At 34.9% G+C, this 22,662-nt stretch overlaps 2 protein-coding genes and 1 pseudogene across 3 annotated transcripts in view; 1 reads left to right on the top strand and 2 right to left on the bottom strand.

The window, feature by feature from the left end:
* Positions 1-1,180: 1,180 nt before the first annotated feature.
* Magohb (mago homolog B, exon junction complex subunit) lies at positions 1,181-7,964 on the bottom strand. Its single transcript, XM_063238192.1, has 5 exons — positions 7,775-7,964; positions 5,237-5,295; positions 4,498-4,608; positions 2,504-2,586; positions 1,181-1,538 (listed from the first exon to the last, which is right to left on the bottom strand). Exons 1-5 carry the CDS (start codon positions 7,866-7,868, stop codon positions 1,439-1,441), a joined length of 447 nt encoding a protein of 148 aa, XP_063094262.1. The 5' UTR covers positions 7,869-7,964; the 3' UTR covers positions 1,181-1,438.
* Positions 7,965-9,032: 1,068 nt separating this feature from the next.
* LOC100721707 (epithelial cell adhesion molecule-like) lies at positions 9,033-12,650 on the top strand (annotated as a pseudogene).
* A 540-nt stretch (positions 12,651-13,190) lies between these two features.
* Positions 13,191-22,662, bottom strand: part of Styk1 (serine/threonine/tyrosine kinase 1) — a 49,169-nt gene continuing 39,697 nt past the window's right edge. For both annotated transcript variants that reach the window (XM_013153220.3, XM_003470314.5), the window contains exons 7-10: positions 20,581-20,789; positions 18,024-18,064; positions 17,299-17,395; positions 13,191-15,957 (exon numbers count right to left, since the gene is read on the bottom strand). In XM_013153220.3, the coding sequence (XP_013008674.1) occupies positions 15,753-15,957; positions 17,299-17,395; positions 18,024-18,064; positions 20,581-20,789 (552 nt within the window). In that variant the 3' untranslated portion in view covers positions 13,191-15,752. The remainder of the gene's footprint in view (positions 15,958-17,298; positions 17,396-18,023; positions 18,065-20,580; positions 20,790-22,662) is intronic.

Here is a 22,662-nt window from a genome sequence, read left to right as displayed (position 1 = left end):
CCACTTGTTGCCTAGCAAGTATGAGTTTGATCCCTGGCACCAAAGAAAATTCCACTCATTTCATTTATATTGTCTTTTTAAATGCTACAATAAAAAATACCTTAAAGTTTCATTACTTATACACATTAACTATTCTATGTATTTTTATAGGACTGGAGATAATTCATCTTTATTCAATGTGGCAAGATGTTAAACACACACATTCTAGAGCTACTCTTCCCAACAGGTACAGTCAACAGACGTGTGTGGCTTGGGCTACATCAATACAGAACACTTCCATTTTTGCAAAAAAAAAAAATAGTACTGGACATGGTCATTCTGCTTCTAGCAGCTGAGGAGTCACAGAGAACCTCAGAAGCCCTCCTGTCCTAACAACAGTACTGACTGGTCCCTGGGGCAGGCAGATTATAACTTCCAGGATAGACCTTCAGAGTAGGAGTTTAGAGGCAGGAGAAATACCATTGTAATTACTAGTGGAAATAATGAAAATGAATTCTATCAGAAAGACTTTGAAAGGAACTAGGAAATGAGTGAGACCTATATTCATTAAAAGTTAAAAAAAATACACAATCCTCAATCATGCAAAACTGTTCAACACAATTTAGGCCAGGTGTGATGGCATATACCTATAACTTCAGCACTTGGGAGACTGAGGCAGTAAGATCACTGTAAGTCCAAAGCCATCCTGGACTACATAGTGAGAGTTCAAGGCCTGCCTAAACTACATAGCAAGACCGTCTCAAAATTTAAAAAAAAAGGGGGGGGGGGCAGGGAATAAATTACATTTTAAACTGAAGTCATTCAGTTCACATACAAATAAGGAAGAAAGGTATGATCAAAGACATGCCTAACTTGGGGTATTGTCTACACTCTTTTAACACTTTAGACAGTTACTGCTTATAACCAAAAATACTTAAAGGTCATGTATCTCTGAAGGGTTTGTAATTAATATATAAAAAAAATCCAGAACCTTCTGTAAACAACTTCAGTAAATAGTAAGTAAATCCTATCAGTATGGGATAAATAAGGGAAGACAGCAACCGTCTTTAATAAACAGCAATTTGGCTACCTAAGTCTACCTGCAAGAATTCCTGCCGTAGGATGTATCTACTACAACAATTTCTTATGTCTAAAGTGAACCACAGACACAACTTCCCAAAAAGAAAACAAAAACTTTCCATTCAGGCTTCGGTATGTTTTATTAAAGCAAAATTTCAACAAAAAGTGGCTTTTATTTACAAAATTTCATGTGTATGTGGATAGTCTTACTTACTTAGACCCAAGGAAGAAAAACCATTAAGCCTGTTTATATATTTTCCTATGTTCAGTTTACATACAAAAAATTTGTTTTCACATTCATAAAAATCTTAGTATTATAAATGACAAGTCCTCCCTTCCCCACCCCTCAAATATACAAAGATCTTCACATATACACAACTTAAATTGGCTTAATCTTGAAGTGTAATCCAATGAGACTAAAAACTAAACATTTCAAGTCTTGTACCAAATAGTAAAATACTCGAAGGCCTTCAGGATCCCTAAAATTTAAAAAGGTAGAAGTTAGTTTGTTGATCCTAATGAAACATAATTTTACAAATTCCTGAAAATCAAAAGCCTGTAACAATTAAGTTCATGGAATTTAGGAGAAATTTTGCTAACAAACTGAACCAACTGTTAATTTACCTCTATCTGTTTTGTAAAGAAAAAAAGTTTTTTCATCAGTATTTATTTTCACATTTAAAGTGTTTATCTCCTTATAGAAAGTAATAGCTATGCATCACAAAAATACATAATGAAAAATAAACTACTCATAATAGTTCTGCAGTGCTTCTACCCTACAAACTGACAATAAACATTTGGGTATTCTTTTTTTTCTCCGTAACTAAAACCATTTTCTGTATTTTTATACTACTTTTTTCACAGCATTAAAAAAAAAAGACTTCACTGATAAATTTTAACTATTGTCTCCTTGTTAAACATATGAATTATTTCCAGTTATGAATAATGCTTCAGTGATCATCTTTATGCATAATAAAGCTTTACTAATATTTGAGGATATTTCTTTCAAATAGATGCTTGCATGAAATTACTATGGCAAAGACGAATGGACAGAGACTAAATTAAAATAGTACCAAACTGGATTTTTGCCACTTTTTAAAGTATTAAAACACAGAAAAGAATGAAACAATATAGAGCTAATGAGACAATGTACCCAGACTTCTACTCAAAATAGATAACACATACCAGGAATCACTATGGATAATATATGAATTATACTAATTATGGACCAGATTACAATAAGCCTAATTTTGGGTGAAATGATCTTTAGGTGGTAAAAGACCCTGCTATCGTCTCTGATAAACAAGATAATGAATCTTTAAGGACATAAAACCCAGAATCAGATCTGCAATGGACACCATTATTGACTCACAAACAGTCTATAGTTCTAAAATAAGTCAGTAATAAATTAGGTAATTTAGCCAAAATGTTTTAATATACTTACTTTGACTGATTTACATCAATAAGAGAACCTATCTTTGATGTGGTAAAAGAAATGTGTTCATCTCCAATTACAATTTCAAGTTCCTAAAATAAAAAAATCAAAGAAATAGTTAACATAAAAGTCTATCACAGAGATAATCTGCATTCTTGCCAGAGAGAAGTTTCATTTTCAGCTGTAAATTTTCGAGCAGTCAACAGAAATAAAGGGGAGGGGATGGAACATGTTAAGGAATATACTGAATCCTTAAAATAGAAAACGTCATTGTTCATAATTACTCCCCAAATGACAGAGCCAACCAAGAATTGCTTTCCAGAATTGTCATTAAGCAGACATTAAAACATGACACAAGTTTCTTATAGTGTCAACTCAAGGCATCACTTCAAACCATGTGTTACAATTACAAAAGTATAAACTTATTTTTAGTACATCAAACATAAATACATTTTCCTTGCTACAAGATTCTGCAAATAAAATGTATATTAATAAAAGCTGCCACCTTAGCACCTAGTATGTATCAGTCCCTGTTTCTGAGACTTCACATTTCTGTAATGCCTAAAATAACCTAGCAAGATAACCGTTTTTAGGTTTACTTTACAAATGTACCAAACTCATAAAGCATAGGAAAATACTTGATGATATTTACAATCACTAATAAGTGATACTAGCAATATTTGTTTTCAAGACTGTTAAGACTTGAGGACTAATCCTTTTTTAATTCATCAATTACAATTAAAAACCTGTAAAACAAATACAACATATAGTTTTTCCTAGCAGCCATATTATTGTATAAATTTTCTCTATACTGTTTATACCTACAAATCTAAAATTAGTATTTAAGGAGTTATTGTGCAATGAGTTTTCAAATTAAATTAACAAACATCACTAAAGACAGTCCTAGCTATATTCTTAATAGGTGACCTAATCATATAGTTTATGGCATATATTAAATGGAGAGTTAAGTAAAATTCTCTAACAACTGCAAAATTCTGGCATAATGATCCAACAGATAATTTCCAGAGCACACCTGCTGCTGTCCACTAACCAAAACCCATGGACACATCAAGTTGGCGGTAAAACACCGAGCTTTCTCTAAGTCTAAAAAACATAAAATATTAGCATATATAAATGCATAAAACAAATTGGGATCTATAGCTATTTTCTATAAGCAATATAATGCATAAAATAAATACAACTATTGCCTGTTTTCCTAAACAACGTTTCTTTAAATAGCAGAGTTAAATTACTATTACTGTCAGCATCTGTTAGATTTCTCCATTTTTCTCTAATCAAAGAATATGATATAAAGTATAATTTTCAAGAATATAACAAAGTGAAATTAAATATTTCTTTCTTCCAAGGATTGTATCTTATTTCTCCAAAAGTTGCAAAGACTTAATTCAGAAATCAAACTATTTCCACAGAGTGAAATTAGGCATTCAAAGTTTTTCAAAAGCCCTTTGAGAAACAGAGCTTTTCTACCGTGAATATGAGAATCAAGTGCAATGGTCAGTTTGAACAAAAAACCCAAATTGAACAGGTAATTGGGGCATATGGATACAAATAGTTATTCTGGAAGTTATACATTTCAAAGAAGTAAATTATATATACTTACTGAGGATCCTATATCAACTTAACAACTACATTGTAAACACTCATAATAAACTAACATAGAGCAGAAATTATTCATTAACATTGTGAAAACATCCTAACTCTGGCAGGGTAGCTACAGAGAAAACTCTTCAGAAAAATGTCTACATTTAGCACTATGCACTGATTCCTTCAGGGCAGAAAATGAAGTTAAGTAGGAACTGGAGGTGTGGTTTAGTGGGAGAACACATGTTCTGCTTTGCAAAATTCTGGGTTCATCTCTTGGCACCACATTCAAAAAAAGAGGTTAAGTGATGAAGAATTCATAAGGAATTACTCTAACACTGGAAAATATTATTATATTAAAAATTTATAATATTTTTAGATAAATAATCACAAAAACAAACCTGCCGGCCAACCCTGTCAGGAGGTGGCCACAAAGCATCATCTTCTTTTGTAATTTCGCTATCATCAATAATTCTCTTCAGTTCTTCCATTACACTTTTGTGGACATATGCCTGAAAATCAATGATGATAAAACTTCATAACGTGCACCTATGTTTTTCCACAACTTACAAGGAAACAATGAGTCACCAATCCCTAAAATTCAATAGAGTACTACAAATAAATTTAATCCTGATTGCAGAAGTAAAGATACCATTTATCTCCACTTCCTATACACTCTTCTAGTATTTAAAATCCTTTCAAATTGTCACATGGGGACTTAAACGGCTAACAGTGATAATACGAGGTCTGCAAGGTGAAGAGAAAAATCTAAGTACACGTCACAATACTCTGAACTTTCTTATCCCTAATTTCTGAATCTCTCACTTGAAAATCATACTGCTTGTATCATGATAATCCATTACTTTTAAATTGTGAAGTGAATAGAAAGATAACTATAAAGTGAACAAAACAATTACTTTCAAATATCGGACTGCAAGTTACTACATTCAAATTGCTTCTCGTGTTATTATCAATGCAACAACCACATGTAAATGAAATGAAAACTTTTCAATCTATAAACTGGTATTTTAAAAATATAGTCTTAGGATGAATTTTTGCAAATTTAACACAGACATGAAGAAAATGGACTAAACCTAAAAAAAAAAAGTAGGGAAAAGTCCCTACTTGAAAAGAACTTACCTCTTTTCTGATCATGACATCATTTTTGTAATTGCTATTGTTGGCATATCTAAGCTTTCCTGTGAAGAGTGGAAAAAAAATTCAGTCTACAACAGCAGAAACTGCTAAAAATTAAAAAATAAAGAAATGACATTATAAACAGTTTTGAAGGTAAAGATTACTTTTGCTTTTTTTAACAGTGAGTATTGAACTCTGGACTCTGCACTGCACTATACTGCAGGCCTTTTAAAAAGTTTTTGTTTGTTTTGGGGTGTTTTTTTGCAGGGAGCAGGGTCTAAGTCACTAAGTTCTCAGGTTGGGCTCAAACTTGTGACACTCCTCTCCCGGTGTTAAGATTAAGGACATGATATACCATGCCCAGATGCACTACCACTTTAATTAATCTTTCCTCCTACCTGCTCTTAAGATCAATGCTAGACATGTTACACTCCATACTGTCTGGAAACCTGACTGATAATAAGCTAGCCAAATTTTAAAATATTCCATGCTTTCGATATATGATAGGTCATTTCTTAGGCTTATTTTCTGAAACTATTTCATGACCTAAAAAGGAAATCTGAAAAACAAATTACTATTTCTCTTAAAGTCTGATATACGTGTTGGTATATTTAGTTAAAACATTTCACTAATTTGGAATATAATTCTAAAAAGCAGGTTCTATTCTCTCACCTATTCAGAGCTGAGAAAACAAAGTAAACATCACATAGATCTAGATCTAATTCTTTCCAATGCTGGCTTTCTTCAAAATTATCTTTTAATTATTTTCAAATTAATGTGTATATAAGTATAGTAATGCTAACTTTTTATAACTGTGATTAAGAAGCACACAAACTATGTGCTACTCTTGGGTAAAAATGACCTGTTAGTTGATTTATATTTAATTTCAACCCATCATGAATTGTACTTTGTTACACACTTGCTCACATGGCTAATCTGATGCCCAAATACAGGCATATGTGCTCCTGATCCTAGGTTACCTTAGTGGGGCCTACCCCTTAGGAACTGCAGTTTTGTGATGCAGTATTACCAATATACCATTATAATTCAGTGGAATGATGTGGTGAATGTCCTGTTCCAGCAGGAAATTTCCTTGATACCATTGGGGCACTTCATTTATATGTATGGCAAAGAGTCATATAGATAAACTGTATGTTTAAAGACAAGGGAACTGAAAACAATAGTACAAGAGGAAAAAAAGAAAAAGAAATAAAACAACAGATAAATTCTGGTAAGTTTAGCACCTCAACTAAATTTTAAAAAGACATGGGAAGGACAAGGATCAGTAAGGTGATTAGGGTTTCTACATAATTGCAGGGTTGTAGTTACCTTGAGTCCTGCCTGAAATGCTTAATACTCTTCTGCTTCCTTATACGTGATCTTCTCTTAATTTTTCTCTCATGCTCTCAGAATCTTGTCCAAAATATATAGAGCACTTACTATCCATACTGTTTTATAGTTAGCTGCATGTTTATGTTTCCATCAAGATATGACTCCTTGAGGGAAATTAAGTCATACTCATTTCCATACCTTAAATTTTTGAATTTACATGTTGCCCAGGACCTGATAGACTTTTAAAAAATCTGCTTAGCTTAAACTCTTCTTGTTGCGGGTGAAAGAAGTTCAGTATACAATGTATTTTGTAAATAATCACAGCTGTCAAAAGACAAAGCTGAAGCTAGTCAGGGTGGTAGCACAGGTCTATAATCCCAACACAGAAAGGGCGAGGCAGGAGGATCACGGTAAATTCGAGGCAAGTCTGGGTGACACAATGAGTTCAAGGCCAATCTGAACTACATAGCGAGACCCTGTCTCAAGAAGAAAAAAAAACGAAAATCTGCCACACACTACATGGGTAGTGGTTCTATTAACCCTCTGCTCCTGCGGCTCAGAGTCTGGTTTTATTTTTCCCTGAGAAGCCAAGAAAATACACTCTCTCATTTCTAGACTCAATCTCAGGTTTCTCCTCCTCTAGAAAGCTTTTCTTGACTCCCTGCTGCAGAGTCCCTTCTCTCTTTGTACTGTTGACAATACATCCCTTTGGAAAACAACTGTAACACATTATACTCATTTTACTTATATGTCGGCCTCTTCCCCTACAATAATAAAAAATTACAGCAGCCTCAACACCTACAACCTGATCGACTAAAATGAATGAATGAAAGTGGTAAAAAGATTAAGTATGCACTGGACCACGGCTCGGAGAGGATGAACCTTAAAATATTTAGACACTAAGTCTTCCTTTCTCAGTGTGCTGATTGTAGGGTTCCCATTATTACAGTATAGGTTCAACTTTGTACTTTGTGGCAGCATCAGTTTTGCTGAATTAATTTACCGCAAAAATTTTTTTATTATTCACAAACAGCTTTGGCCTCCAACATTCTTAAACTCTTTACGCGACCTACGCAGGGCCCGCGATCCCACTCCAATCTAGCGAGGCTGCGCACTCAGCGCTCCGCGTAGCCCCGCGGCCTCCCCGCCCGATTCTTTCTTCCCAGCCCCGCACTCCGCCGCGGGGACAGAGATCCCTCTACTGCTCACCATCTGGCCGAAACTCGAACTCCAGAAACTCGTGTCCGAACTTTCCCTTGTGTCCTACATAGTAGCGCAAGTAGAAATCGCTACCCATAGACATTGTTCCTGGGAAAGGCGCCGAAAGCACCGTCAACGTGCCGCCAGACGCTTGGAAGTGACGTCAGTCGCGCAGAGTCAGTGCGTCGGTGCAGGCGCGTCTCTTCCGCTTCCGGGACCTCAAGGCCAATATTTGCATGCGACGTCTCGCGTGAGTGCCTTGGTGGCCAGAAGGGGCCTTGGCCGATTGGCTTCGTTGTGCCAACATAAGAACGATAGCAAAATTAAGTGGGTTACGTTATTTTAGGAAAGAAGCGTACAAATGTAGTGGCATTTCTGTGGGTTTACAACAAAGGTTTTGTGAGTTATTTTACACCCGCTTTCAATTGTCGGTTTGCTGTGACGTGGGTGTGGTTTTGTTTTCCTCTAATCTTGAGATGACTAAAGATAAAAGCCAGAAACACTGGCGGACCTACAATATATGTTTCTCTCTGATTGATTCCTAGTGGGGCACTAGATAGTGATTGCTAGTTATCACGCTGCCAAAAACCTGTAAGAGAAAGTAGAAGGAATCCAACAGGGGAGAGTTGAAGTTTCGAAAATGACACTGAACTGAAAAATCCTTCCACACCCAAAACTATGGTCAAAAAAAAAAAGGAAAATAAAAATCCTAACAGTCATGGTATTGAAGACCTTTAATGTAATTTATAACTTTTAATGGCTTGTGAACTTTTAACAGTTTGACTTAACATCAAGTAATGGTTTGACCCGCGTTTCTTGTCATACAGACTTAATTAAATTGGGGAGGAGAAAAAAATGTTTCGGCGTGACGGAGAATAAAGAACTTTTATACAGCATGCTTTGGAAATATTATAAATTACCTTCCTTTTACCACTGCAGAGTAATTCTGCCTGGTGAATGATAGTCTTAAGTGAATGTAATAGAGAATCGTATGAGACAATCCCAACACTATCACTACTTAACCTTGAACAAGTGAGTATCTCTAAGCCAAATAGATAATAAAGCAATTAGGCTTGCAAAGCGCACAGAATTGGTAAGAACAGATGAGACAATGTATATAAAATGATCTTGAAATTTATACAACATGAATTTTAACAAGCATTTCCTTTGTTCCGGAAGACAATTGAAAACTAGGAATAAAGAGAGCCAGTTGGACTTTGAATGCAAAGCAAACATGTAAGGCAAACATAAGCGTAAGAACTGTAACATGCTGGCACCGTACATCAAAGGAAGTAAGTCATTTTATAGCAGACGGGGTTTTAAAAATTGGAAAATAGGAAGCCATCAAAGGCGGCTTGTGACAGGCGTTACTTAACTGAAGATGAATAAGTTCTGTGGGATGGAAAGCAGAAGATAACTGAAAGTGAAAGTATATCTGGGGGAAAACGAATATAACTAGAATATAAAATTCATGGACGTTAACCTACTAGAGAGGCAAGCTGGAGCAGGTCATCTTGAGTCCAAATGAATACATAGTTATATACATACAGGATATTATGTAGTTATTTAATTATTAATATAATTATTCAACCTCAACAAAGACTGCTGTTTTGGAAAATACGTAAAAAACAAAACCCTATCTCTATCTCTAAGATGACTAGTCTTTCCAGTTTTCCCAGGGTCCTAGAATTTCTTAAAATGTGACATTTTCTTTTAAAACTTGGAAACTCACAGAAAACCTAGGATGAATTGGACAGTATTTACCACAAGAATAATTTTTTTAAATGTCAGTTATGATCCACTGGCTGAACTCTATAAAATAAAGTTTCATATAATCTCTTCAAATTATCTAATATATTTCCCTCAGGGTTTTGGTGTGTGTACACTCATGTTCATCTTAATGTCCACTTAAATAGACTATAGGTAACAGACATTAAGACTAAAGGTTGTAGAATGCACAAAATAATGAAGATCTTTCTAAGTGAAGCCCTTACTATCTTGTTCCTCTAAAAAGACTTGACTTCATTTATTCTTCTATAACCCTGTTTGTCTTTAAGGTGAAATATGAAACTATTGTTAACTCTTCATATTTTAAGCCAAAAAAGATAACTTTTGTGTTAACAAGTATTTCAAAGTAATAAAACATAAGTTTTGGTGGTCTTCTCAGGTATATTAAAGCAATATGAAAATGTTATGTATGACTGCTGAACACTTAAAATGTGGCTTGTATAACTGAAGTACTGAATTCTTAATTTTGATTAATATACATTAGCATTTAAATAGCTTCAGATGACAAGTGGCTACAGGGTCAATGAGCAGTTACCTAAGTTTTTCATGTATCGTGTTGGAAATAGTGACAATATTTTGTGAATGTTTTTCAATTTTATATGCTATTGACTCTAAATTAGGACATTATTACTTATATAACCATAGTTTACTTATGAAAATAAATGTTTGAGTTGCTTATGTGAAACCAAAATACTGCTCTGCCTCTGCTAACACAATAGTTAATGTCAAAAAACATTGTGTAGTTTTGATGTAGGCAAGAAGTAAACATTTTATTTCCAACTCCAACTGAAATTGAATGTTAATGATTTACTTAAATGCACATTAATCATGAATAAAATGGTTTCCCACTGGGGTTTTTGGTTTATTTCATAATCATGATGAATTAACTTAGGGAACTGTCATCAGAGATTATTCTTATTAAAATTGTTAGTGTAATCTTAATTTTTTTCTTTCTAAAATTTTATCTTGATCTACCTTTTTTGTCCCCTGTACCCACTTACCTTTTTACCTTTTGACTCTATTTAAATTGATCAAATCATGCCAACTTTTGATTTTCAGAAACATGTTCTGTGTTGTGGTAAACACTAGAGATGATAGTTTTATTTTTATCAGCACCTTTGATTAGTTTTGATTTTCTATTTACAAAGTAAAGTTTATCAGGGTAGCTCATTCAGAGAAATGAATCAAAGTAGTAAGTCAAGAATAAGAGTAGAATATGATCTAAAAACCATGCCAAAAAGTGCTCTAAAGGATATAACTGCATGTGTATTTAAGTATATAGGATTAATAACCATATTACTAAGTTTCTGTTGGATCATTGAACAGAACTATTTGCAGTCTCACTGTTTATTTTTTTTGAGATTCTGTATTATTTCTAGCCTTTTTCTGTTTTGCTTTTTTCTCTTTAAATAAAATTTTAAAATAAATAAATAAATAAATAAATAAAACCCATGCCAAAATGGTATAAAGTTTTAAAAAGAAAAGCCAGAATAAGGAAGTCTAGTTCAGTCCATAATTCATTCACCCACCTTTACCTTCTCTTTTTTCAACAACTTTCCTGTTAATATTGGGCATATCTATCTTTTTAACACTGTCTAGTGAAGAAAGTTTGGTGTTTCTGTATGATGGTGATTCTCTTTAAAAAGTACTTTAAACACATAATGTTACATTTAATTTATACCCAAAAGAGATAAACACAGTGCCTGATAATTAAGAATAATAAGCTAAATTTAAAAAAGAAGTTGGACTGGGGATTTAGCTCAGTGGCATAAGTACCTGCCTTGCAAGCCCAAAGTCATGATAATTCTTGATGCAAAAAAAAAGCTATCCTGAGGTCTTCTGTTTTATCTACTTGATTTTTTCTTACTTAAATGAATAAAGCAAAGCAAAATTTTCTTAAATTAGTACAACAAAATTAAGAAAATTCTATCATGCAGCCAGCCAGCAATTGTACACCTGAGCTCACTCATCTCATGGCTCCTGCATGTCCTGCCTTCCCTGGCCCCTCAGCACAGCACGGCACCCTCCTAGGTCCTCACATTTGGCTTCCTGCTGATGGCAGTGGGCACAGCACAGTAAGGGCATGACTGTGAAAACTACAAGTTGACCATAAATTGCTTTGTGAACAGAAATTATCAGTGTCAATGTCCCTCCTATGGTATACAGAATACTATCATTTGTACAACACTGACTTCCAAATGTCTGATGCTGAAGGCAACAAACGATTCACTTAAAGTCTAGGAAAAGCCTAAAAACTGAAGAAGCACTCCAGAACAATCATGGGCTGTATGACCTGACTGTGATGAAAACAGGCTCTTTAAAGCCAAGCAGCACAGTGGTGCTGCCACGTGCTGGTGTGTGAACACTGCCAGCATCCACAGAACCAACAAGGACACAGATACAGTGCCCCAAGCTGGTGAGGACCAGCTAATGAATTATCATTGAACCAAAACACAAAAACAGCAGCTTTACAATCATCAAAGTTTACAGACTATGCTTCAGGAGGTATCACAAATGGTTATCGGCTAAATCCAAAATTTATCACAAGGATTCTGTGTGGGAACAGTGCTATCACTATTGATCTGATGCAAAATTCTCAGAAGACTCATGATATATACATAACTGATGTGTATTATCATTTGAAAAAGATGTTAAAGATGAACCCTTGTTCCTTTCTTAGAAAATAGACCTTGGGGTAAATGGAGAACAACTGGATCTGAATCCTGGTTAAACTTTACTACGTTGATGAAGAAGCATCTGAATTTTCGTTGCAGGGCCTAACAGCTGGTATTTCTGTTACTGCGATTGTGACAATAGCAATTGCTGCTGGAATTGTTGTGCTGCTTATTTCCAGAAGGAAGAAAATAGCAAAGGCTATTATGGAAAGGCTAAGATAAAGGGGATGGGTAGAGGTACTTTGCATAAATGTGTAACTGTTGTTATGCTCAATGAATAACTTCTGTAATTTTAGGGTGAACCACAGAAAGAAAATCAGCAAAAGAAAAATACATGGAAATTGGACAAAAAGATCTTTGAGTACTGCCACCTTGTTAACATCATATACTTGTAATCATAAGCAGTTTGAAATTGGCATGACTAATTTTAAAGTCTGACCACAAGTGTTGTGTATATATAGATCTAATATCTGGATCCCAGAACTTGGATTGCTCAGTTAAAATGGATGTACAATATTGAAGATTGTATCCAGTATGCTTCGACAGTAGAGTCTGAGGACCACTGTCTCATTTGTGATTGAAAGCTGCTTTTTTCTCTACTTTGAGTCCTTTCTATCTACTTTGAGTCTTGTACATAAGCTTTTTCATGAAATATTTTTAAGCCGAAACTAAGATTAAGAAAATTTTGTGAACCTACCTTTTTATTTTAAAATAGCAAAAAATATTACTGTTGCTCAATTTTGAAAGCAGCATACCTAAATGTGGCACAAAAACTACTAGTGTGCTGTGTGAACATGATTTGAGAACTGCTAGTTCAGATCATTCTATGTTAAACTACTTCAAGTTCCCATTAGACACTATAGTCTGAGGTTTACTCACTTCCTAACTTGAATTATTTTAGCCATACAACATAAATTGGAAAAAATAAAGGGGCAGTCAAACAAAATCTATGCAAATTAAACTTGTTTAAATAGTAAAGATTTAATTTTGTTTTCTATTCATTATTATAAAAATAATATAATATTGCAGACAAGTCAAAAATTTCAGAAATAGAATCTCAGAAATATAATCATTCTTTTGGAAAAAGTCTGGAAAACAGGCAAACATCCAATTTTCTTAGAGTAAAAATTACTTGATCCAGGTTTCCAAATTATATACAGAAAGCCAATAAAACTGGAAGTAAACATTTAAAATAACCAATTATTACATTTCTCCCTCAGACTAAATCAAATACCAACATACAAAAGGAGCAGTCCTCTATTTCATTCTTTCCAACACTTAGCCCGGTGCTGGCACAAAGAGCTTTAACATTCAATTTCTTAAAAATAGTCAAGTAAATGCTTTGAAATTTTAATTTACATGAATAGCTAAGAGGCAACAATAAAATTCTGTATCATGTTATTTTGTATGAGGCTACTTTACTCGCTTTTTCCCTGCTTGTCACTCATGACCTATTTAAACCGTGACTACTCACTGTGGTATTCCCACAGGGGCAAGAACCATTCTGCATGTAACTGACTCATCGTGACTCCCTCAGGATTCCAGCTTCTGCAACTGTTGTAGCTGCCAGTCATCTCTTCTATAGTAGCCTTAGGTGTCCCTTCTAGTATAATTACAAAGGCCTTTAAAATCACATATTACTCTATCCAACAAATTCTCCTCACTGTGATATTTTAAATATTTTGAAGTAGTAGGAGACTATTTTCATCTCTTACAAGCTCATACAAAAAGTTTTCACCTCAGGCTAGGCATGGTGATACATTTCTATAATTCTGGCACTTGGAGGGGCTGAGGCAGGAGGATCAAAAATCGAGTGCTGCCTGGTCAATTTAGCAAGACCCTATTTTTTTAAAAAAAGCAAGGTGTGTAGCTCAATGCAGAGACCAGTCTCTAGTACAAAAAAATAAAATAAAAGCTGACTTCATGATTTTAGCCACATACTACTTGTACCATACCACCATCCTTAGGTGTATTTACAATGTCAGACTGAAGTTGTCTTCTTAACAACAGTATATTTTAAATAAAATAGATATCAATGGTCCTGGGATAGGCAGATCAAAAGAAAAAATTCATTGAGCAGATGCATTATTATACACCAGATACTGTACAAATATGTATTCTCACAAATCCTCAACAAATCCACAACAACCCTGTGTGCAGGTCATCGACCCCATTTTATGCATAAAGAATTCCTTTTCCCTAACATAGTTTACACCTCAAGGCATGCCTGAAATCTCTATTAACATGAATTTCCATTTATTTATTTTTAACCTCCCTATTATAGAGATTTTGGCAGTTCAATATCAGAAAAGCCTCCTTACACTCAATAAATATTAATTTAATGAAGTGTCTCTTTAATTAAATCACCCCTCACATCAAGGAGTGATTGGAAATTAGAAGCTGTTGGTCCGTATCAGATTATATTCTTGTCTAGCTCTTGTTAATGACCATTTTAGCTAAGACTTTTCACTTGGTTTCCACATTTCTTGTTTAACACACAGCATTTTCTTTCTTTTTTTAATAACAGTATTTTCATCAATGATTGGTTACTCACAAGAGTCAAGTTTTAACAAGGATTAGGAAGCAAAGTTGATGAGAAATACATGTTGACTGTTACTAATCATTAAAAGATTCCTTCAATATCTAATTAGAAGTAGTATAAGCCAGGCAAGAGAACATGCCTGTTCCACAGTACTGGTGTGTGGAGACAGGAGGATCACAAATCAAGCCCATTCTGGGCAAGTTATGAGACTGTGTCTCGAAAACAGCTAAGGATGTGCCCAATGCCAAAGCTCTGAGTTCAATTCCAAGTTCCACAAATATTGTAAAAATAGTACCAAACAAGGTTCACCTGTCTCCAGCTCTGAACAAAGTCTTACAGTTCTCCAGCTCTGAACAAAAGGACCATGATTAAGGGACTTGATGTTCTTTCAGCATAAAGGGAACCAGATTTCCCCTTAAAGGAGATCTTGCTCCATACCTATACTCTTGAGCAAGCAGGACCTTGAATTTCTTCTTCATCAATTCCTTTATTTGGGTTTGTGTTTCTTTACTTCATTGTAATGCATTTGAACCTTGTAATAATATGGTCAAAGACATTTTTCAGCAATAAACTAGTGTGGGGTAGGAGGAAGGAGCCTACACCAACAAACATTGCAGATTTGGGGGGGGGGGGTACTGGGGATCGAGCTCCCAACCTCAGGCTTGGCAGGAAGGCATGTATGCCACTGAGCTAAAATCCCCAGCCACAACATTGCAGATTTTTAAAACCGCCTTTGTAAGGACATCCATATCACTTCTGCCCAGGTTCTTCAGGAATGGACAATGCTCCAAGGCTGACAGTGTTTCTGGCTTGTGAAGTCAAGGTGTGTGGTACCTCATCAGCATCACTGCGGATTTCTAGGAAGATCCAGGATCCGTGTCCTTTTTCCCCTTGGTGTCCCACCAGAAAGTCCATTTTCTATTCTTGGAGAAATTGATTCCATAAGTGATCACCTGTCAAAATGTGTCTCTACTGACAGTCTTCAAAGGATGCTGTAGCAGAAGGGGAGGCTCTCTACGCTGATGCCAGCCACGGCCGCGTACAGCTCCGGCACCACTAGCTCTGGCACCTGTAACACAGCCTTGTCGTCTGCAGTTCTAGCGGCAGCTTCTATGCGCGAGCGCAGCTCTTTGGGTAAGGGCCGCGAGTCCTCACTCCAGTGCCAACAGGATTTCATGATGTTGTACCTGTGCAGGGGACAAGGAAGACAGGCAGACACGTGGGAAACATGTCTCTCCTTCCAACAAACCTTAACACCAACAAAATCCTGCGATTTTTAAATCTCTTTGCGCTCTCTCATGTTCTTCCCAGAGACTGACATGCTTTTTCATCCTCTTTATATAATAGGGTTTTAATAACCTCTTCCTGGTGTGACCTCTTTTATACTAGAATGATAGATTTTTTCACTGCATATTGTTCACTATAAATAGACTACCCTGAAGTTGCAGGGTTAGGACTAAACATGTATCTTTTCCCCTCTGTTATGGAACTCTTAGTAATTCTGCTATTGCCAGTTTTCATGTGGTTTCAGTTATCTCCTTATCAAAATCTTAAATTCTTTAAAATTAGATACTTTGTCACTGAAGTGTCTCCTCCAGTATGAAGGCCAAATAGACATAGAAAGCCTGCAAGAAATACTTGTCCAAGTTTCATTATGTTGCCAGAAATTGCTATACTCTGTGTATATGCATGTACATAGCTAAGACAGCTAAACCTTATCATCTGCTTGATACAGTCATTATAGTGCAGGGAACAACAAGCTCTAGAAATCTGCCCATTCTGTGCTGAAAATTTTACAAAATAACAGGAGTTCTGATTGAAATGTTCATTAACATATTCTCTGCCTCCTTATTCATAATTTTTTTTGTTCTATGTCTTTTTTAATTTCATTAATGATGATTCTGTGTATAATTTGTAGGTTTTTTTCATTTTCTGTTTATAAGTTGGTTAACCTTTTCTTCTGACAGTGTCAGGTCTTCCTTCTCTAGCTTTCTAGTTCCTTCCTAACCCTTTCTTCTGGTTGGTCTCTATCATTTTGAGTGCTGGGAAAACAGAGTGAGCAGATTCCAAAAGTTAGGTAATAAATAAGGAACCATATACTCTGAATAAGTAGGTGTAGTGTGATGGATTTTAGGGAAATCCATCTTTGAACTGAAGCCAGCAGAAGACTGGCGTTTAAACAAATAAAGTAATGCTATAGTTGCCTTGCATCTGTTCTATTTCCTACCTATTTTGGAAGTTTCCTATGGAACTAAACTTTAGCAAAATTAGATTTGTAATATATGTAATATATAGTTACCTCAACATGGTGTGACAATATATATGTTTATTTATGTAGGTAAATTGCACATATGTAATATGTGCATATATAATATATGTACAGTATGTTTCACCTTATGGGTTTGGTCTGAGGCTGTGCATTAGGAAATAAGAACAACTAAGGATCATCTGAGCCATTTTGACAAGTATAAATTGATAGGATACAAAAACACATTTGGTATCAAAAAAAAACTTTAAAAGTCACTTACATGATGTGTGTGCAACTACTAGGTCTCTTCATGATTTTCTTTCTCTGAAGATACTGTAGAATGCTGGTAGGAGGGACTTCAGGATATGGTGGTGCCCCTGTCAGTATGGAAAGAGAAAATAGCAAGAGAACGTTACAGCCCTCTAAACTATAGACTGCAAATAACATAGCTCTCCATTAACTTGGACCATAGAAGAATGCTAGGTATAACGTAGCTACTCCTTGTTGATCAAGTAAGGATAAAGCTTGGTGAACTCAGAGAAAGCTTCAAACTGATGTTAGAAGAATCTTGAATCTTTAGGAAAGAACAAAATAAGATGAAGATTTGCAGTCTACTTTTCATATCTCAGGGAGGGGCTGCAGTTTCTTAACTGAATGTATTAATAAGTCTAAAAAACTTTTGTTACATAAAAATCACTCTGGAAATTATCCTTTATATTTGAAGACACCCTTTAGAAATTGTTTGGGGGGAAAGAAAGGAAGAGGAAGACAGCAAAAACAAAGTTAAAAGAAAGACAGGGAGAAGAGACAAAGAGGGAATCATCACTTTATAAGACTTCTTGGAAATGAGGTTTGCAATTCATGTCAGCCTAATTCAGTATTTAGAGCTGTACTGAAATACTTTTTCACAGAAAACATCATTTAATAGACACACACACACACGTTCACGCATGCACAAAGTATATATCTATATTACAGTCACACTATTTTGGGGATCACCCTTACCTAGAGTCACCATCTCATAGAGCAGAATCCCAAATGACCAGCTGTAAAAGAAACAAAACCATCCACTTAATTTCTGTTTTTCTTCTCCTAAAGAGAGATCAGAAGCCACCAAGAAGAACCACCAAAAAGAAGGTAATGAAAGAGAATCAAAGAGATATGATAAAGTACTCGAGGCTGGGGATTTAGCTCGGCGGCATAAGCGCCTGCTTTACAAGTAGGCAGTCGTGAGTTCGATCCCCCGTACCGATAAAAAGGAAAAAGAAAAAAAAAAAAAAGAGAGAGAGATATGATAAAGTACTTAAAAGTATTTTTTTCCAACTCCTTTAGATTATAATCTCTTTGGAGACGGGATCTAAGTGTTATTCTTTATTTCACATTAATAGATGTTTATTATTATCTGTTAATGTGTAAATGCTAACACACAAGAAAAATTTCCCTCCATATCTTCTTGTATTCTTTCCCATGTTTATGCTGAAATGTCAACCTTTATTCTCAGCACAAGGCCAAGTGAAGTTTATCATTTATCCATCATTTTCTCAGTTGATCTAATTGCTCAAGTCTAAGAAAAATGTTAACACATCAAGTTTTTGTTTGTTTCTGTCTTTTTGAGACAAGGTCTCTCTGTAGTTCAGACTAGCCTTGAGCTCACTTTATAGTCCAGGCTGGCATCAAACTCATAAGGATCTTTCTGCCTTAGCCTGCCCAGTGCTGGGGTTGTAGGCGTGCACCACCACTTCTAGCAACAAACCAGATTTTACATAGACTTAGGATCAGTATTTGCCTAAGTAACACTATCCTATAATACCATTAAATAAGTACCAGTTTATAATTAACTTTATTACCTACAGATGTCTACTGAAAAGCAGCTATGAGTGAAGTAGAATTAGAAGTTTCTTCACAGACTTGCCATGTTAGCGCTTAAAATTTCCCCTGTCACAAATAGCTACTAGAAAATTCTACATCCACCTGGTTCTTTAAGAAGTTAAGTGATGCGGTTACTAATCCTGTTTACACCAATTGTACATCTAACTGTAATTGTGTGCCATTATATAATCAAATATTACAGAAGTTGGTTTAATAGAAAGTGCAAAAAAGTTATGTTCCTGAAAAATAAGTTGAATTCTTTGAAAATAGTCCATAAAAATGTGCTATAAAATTGTAAAATTGTGTGGTTGAGACAACTATAGAAAACAGGAAAAATTTAAACATCTCCAATCAAATTGTTTCACAGTTGTTTTCACGTTTCTCACTAAGCCTAGAATCATCCCAAACTGGAACTGAAAGATTAGTTATTGTGGATACTATTTAAATAAACACAACATAATAACTTCATGTAGAAGATACATCTTCACATATTGCAGCTTGATATCTTTTACAAATGGGAAGGGGACCAAGTGATGGAGGAACAGAAGAGGGAGGGCAAGAAAGAGGAACTAAAGAGAGGTCAGATGTATTATGTGTGTGTATATATATATATACACACACAATATACAATATATATATAAAATGACATTATATATTATATATGATATATTATATATCATATATAATATAAAATGACATTACATATGATATATGATATATTATATATCATATTATATGATATATATTATATATTATATAATATATATCATATATTATCATATATGTGATATATCATTTATATTATATAATATATAATGACATACATGATATATGATTTATTATATATTATATATAATTGTGTGTTATATATGACATATATAATATAACATATAATGACATGATATATGATATATTATATGATATATAATATATACAACAGTGAAAATAGTTATACTGCTGATTTTTCTGAGTTCACTGAGGAAAAAGATCTGTGCAGGTATTGTTTGGACAATTGAATGCAGGTATCTTGAGCTCTCAGTGAACGATCTGGGGATGACAATGCTCAATGTACACACCATTGTTGCACCTGAGTGATGTATTTTGAAATTTTGTTTTAGTTTGTTTTTTCTTCTTTTTCTCCTCCAAATAAAATGGATTTGGGGAAAAAAAGGAAAGGGGAACTAACAAGAATTCATATGTGTAATGTATATGTACCAATGTCCTATGATGTATGCAATCATTATGTACTGCAAACATGTACTAATAAAAATAAATTTTAATGCAACTTTGCTCTTTAAGTTTATAAATATATATTTATATTTGAACTTAAAATACATTATCTGAGATATGTGTTTTCTATTCACTTTAGAAATTCCTTAATTGGTCTTACATGAACACACACCCTTGAAGACAACTAGATTACATTGTCACATATTGCAGTGAATAATATTTTCATTTTCCTTCATTATTCTCAGTGAATACTGCTAATTTAATATAGAAGGAAAGACACTATAAGAGGATTGTTGAACATGAATCACATATATCACATAACATTTCTGCTTGAGAGTAGGTATGACTCCCAAGGAGAGAAATCTCATTTGCAGACATGTTTGTCAATACACACAAAATCATATTCAGAGGGGACACCCAGGTCATGAAAGGCAAAAACATAGAGGCCAGGGACAAACCATACATGTCTCCTTTGATGCCAGCCGTTCTCAGGAGAAGCCGCTCAGGAGCGAGCCACTTGAGCGGAACAGTTCGAGCAGCAGAGATGGCCCCTTGAGCATGGACTTCATAAGCCAAGCCCAGGCCACAGAGCTTAGCAGTCAGATCACTTTGGATCAAGATATTTCTGGCCGCCACATCTCCATGGAACAGATGCTTATCTTGCAGGAATTCCTGTCAGCGTAGGATCACAATTAATCAGCTGCCTGAAAGTCAAACCCAGCTCGCAAATAAGAGAAATAGTCCTAGGAAACATCAAAAACATAAGGGAATTTTCTACTCTCAACAAGTCTCATTAATAAAGATATCACTTTCAAAACATGGTCATGGATAAGACATTTTTGCCATATGTTTAGTATTAGCAAGCTGAGCAAATAATCCAAATGACACTAATATTAAATGTGAACTTATTTGTTTACATATTTATTTTTGCAGTGCTAAGGATTGAAGCCAAGGCCTCTTGCATAATAGGCAAGCACTGTACCATTGAGTTACATCCCCAGCCCGGATACTAGATTTTGATAGTGTAATCACCCACCCTGTATCGAACTCTGATGGCCACTTGATTTCCCTTTCTCCTCAAGCGGAACCCAGTTTGATATTCAAAAAGAAAATAGATCTCATAACAAAATTGAGTGCCATAGTAATCAATTTATATAGCCAGATGCAGTGCACATGCCTCTAATCCCAGCACTTGGGAGGCTGAGGCAGGTGGATTACTATGAGTTCAAGGCCAGGCTGAATTACATAGTGAGGCCCTGCCTCAAACAAACAAAATAAAAAAATTAATATACAAAGTTTTACATCATCTCATTTTGAAAGAGGCACTTTAAGGTATCTTTCAGATTAAATGAGTACACAAGGCCACACAATTATTAAGTAACAGTGAACAAAATCAGGTCTTGCACTTAATAGGAAGTACTACAAAAACTAGTAACAATTCGCAAGCCATGATCTAAATCAGAATTGCCTGAGAGCTTTTTTAAAAATGCAAGATTTTCACTCCAGTTCACTAAACCACTAAGAATGGGTAACCTATATTTTAAAGCAGAATCAAAACAATTCTAATACAACCAAAAATAATTGAAGAACCACTGCAGCTGTGACAAAGGTTTGCTAGAGTCATTTCCTAAAACATGAACTTATTCAAGATATACAAAGAAGCTGAGGTTCTATGCATCACTGAAAAGCTAGACATTGAGGGTTTGATGACTAAACAGGAATGGTGAAAGAAAATAAAAGGTGAAGGTGGTCATTTCCAGTCATTGATGAAGGAGACAGTGACCAGCAATTTGCTGTCCCTTTTGAGGTTTTTGAATCACTACATTGTACTGTAATTAGAAGACTTAAAGAATACATTGACTTGGAAGTTGTTAAAAGTAGGAATAAATAGTATGGTATTGCCTTGTTACAAGCAATGCAGAGCACTGATGCATGCATGGATCAGGTCATCCCTACAGAGCACCTCTATGATTATGGTTGAGAAGACAGCCAGACATGGTGGCACACAACCTGTAATCCCAGCACTCAGGAGGCTGAGACAAGAGGATCACACCAAGTTTGAGCTAGCCTGGCTCATACTGTGCTATTTTCACGAGACTGAGCAAAATAAACATGGCTGCTGCTATGGTTATTGTGTGGCAGATATGACTTAGAGTCATCATAAATACGTAAATGGTTACATCTTTCTAAGGTGTCATGCTATAACTTATAGAAATAGTCATCTAAATTTCCTTAGTAATTCTGATAAAGCTAAATTATTTTTCTTAGTCCTACAGTTCTATTACCTGTTCAAGTTGGTTTAAAATAAAGTGATTGCACTGTTGTGACTTATTTTTCCTCTTTCGTTCATATCTTATTTTTTTATACACCGTATCACACTTATTATCAAAGCAAGTCTCCAAACAAACATGTTCTAAACTCATGTGCCTTGTTTTTCAGGGACTACCTTCTGCCTGGAAATACAATCCTATATTATCTAAACGATTTGTATAAAGAAGAATCTAAAATAGTATCTGTTCCCTAACTTATTAAACATGTATTTAAA

This window comes from Cavia porcellus, unplaced genomic scaffold, assembly GCF_034190915.1.
Source record: "Cavia porcellus strain 051 isolate PalLab524CR breed Dunkin Hartley unplaced genomic scaffold, mCavPor4.1 scaffold_27, whole genome shotgun sequence".
Taxonomy (NCBI): domain Eukaryota; kingdom Metazoa; phylum Chordata; class Mammalia; order Rodentia; family Caviidae; genus Cavia; species Cavia porcellus.
The sequence above is the reverse complement of the archived record's forward strand: the minus strand, read 5'-3'. Positions and strand labels throughout refer to the sequence as shown.

Coding starts and splice junctions, on each gene's coding strand:
- Magohb (XM_063238192.1), bottom strand. CDS start 7,868: ATGTCTATGGGTAGCGATTTCTACTTGCGCTACTATGTAGGACACAAG. Junction 5,296..7,774: donor GTTCGAGTTTCGGCCAGATG/GTGAGCAGTAGA, acceptor CACTCTTCACAG/GAAAGCTTAGATATGCCAAC. Junction 1,539..2,503: donor ATTGATGTAAATCAGTCAAA/GTAAGTATATTA, acceptor TTTAAATTTTAG/GGATCCTGAAGGCCTTCGAG.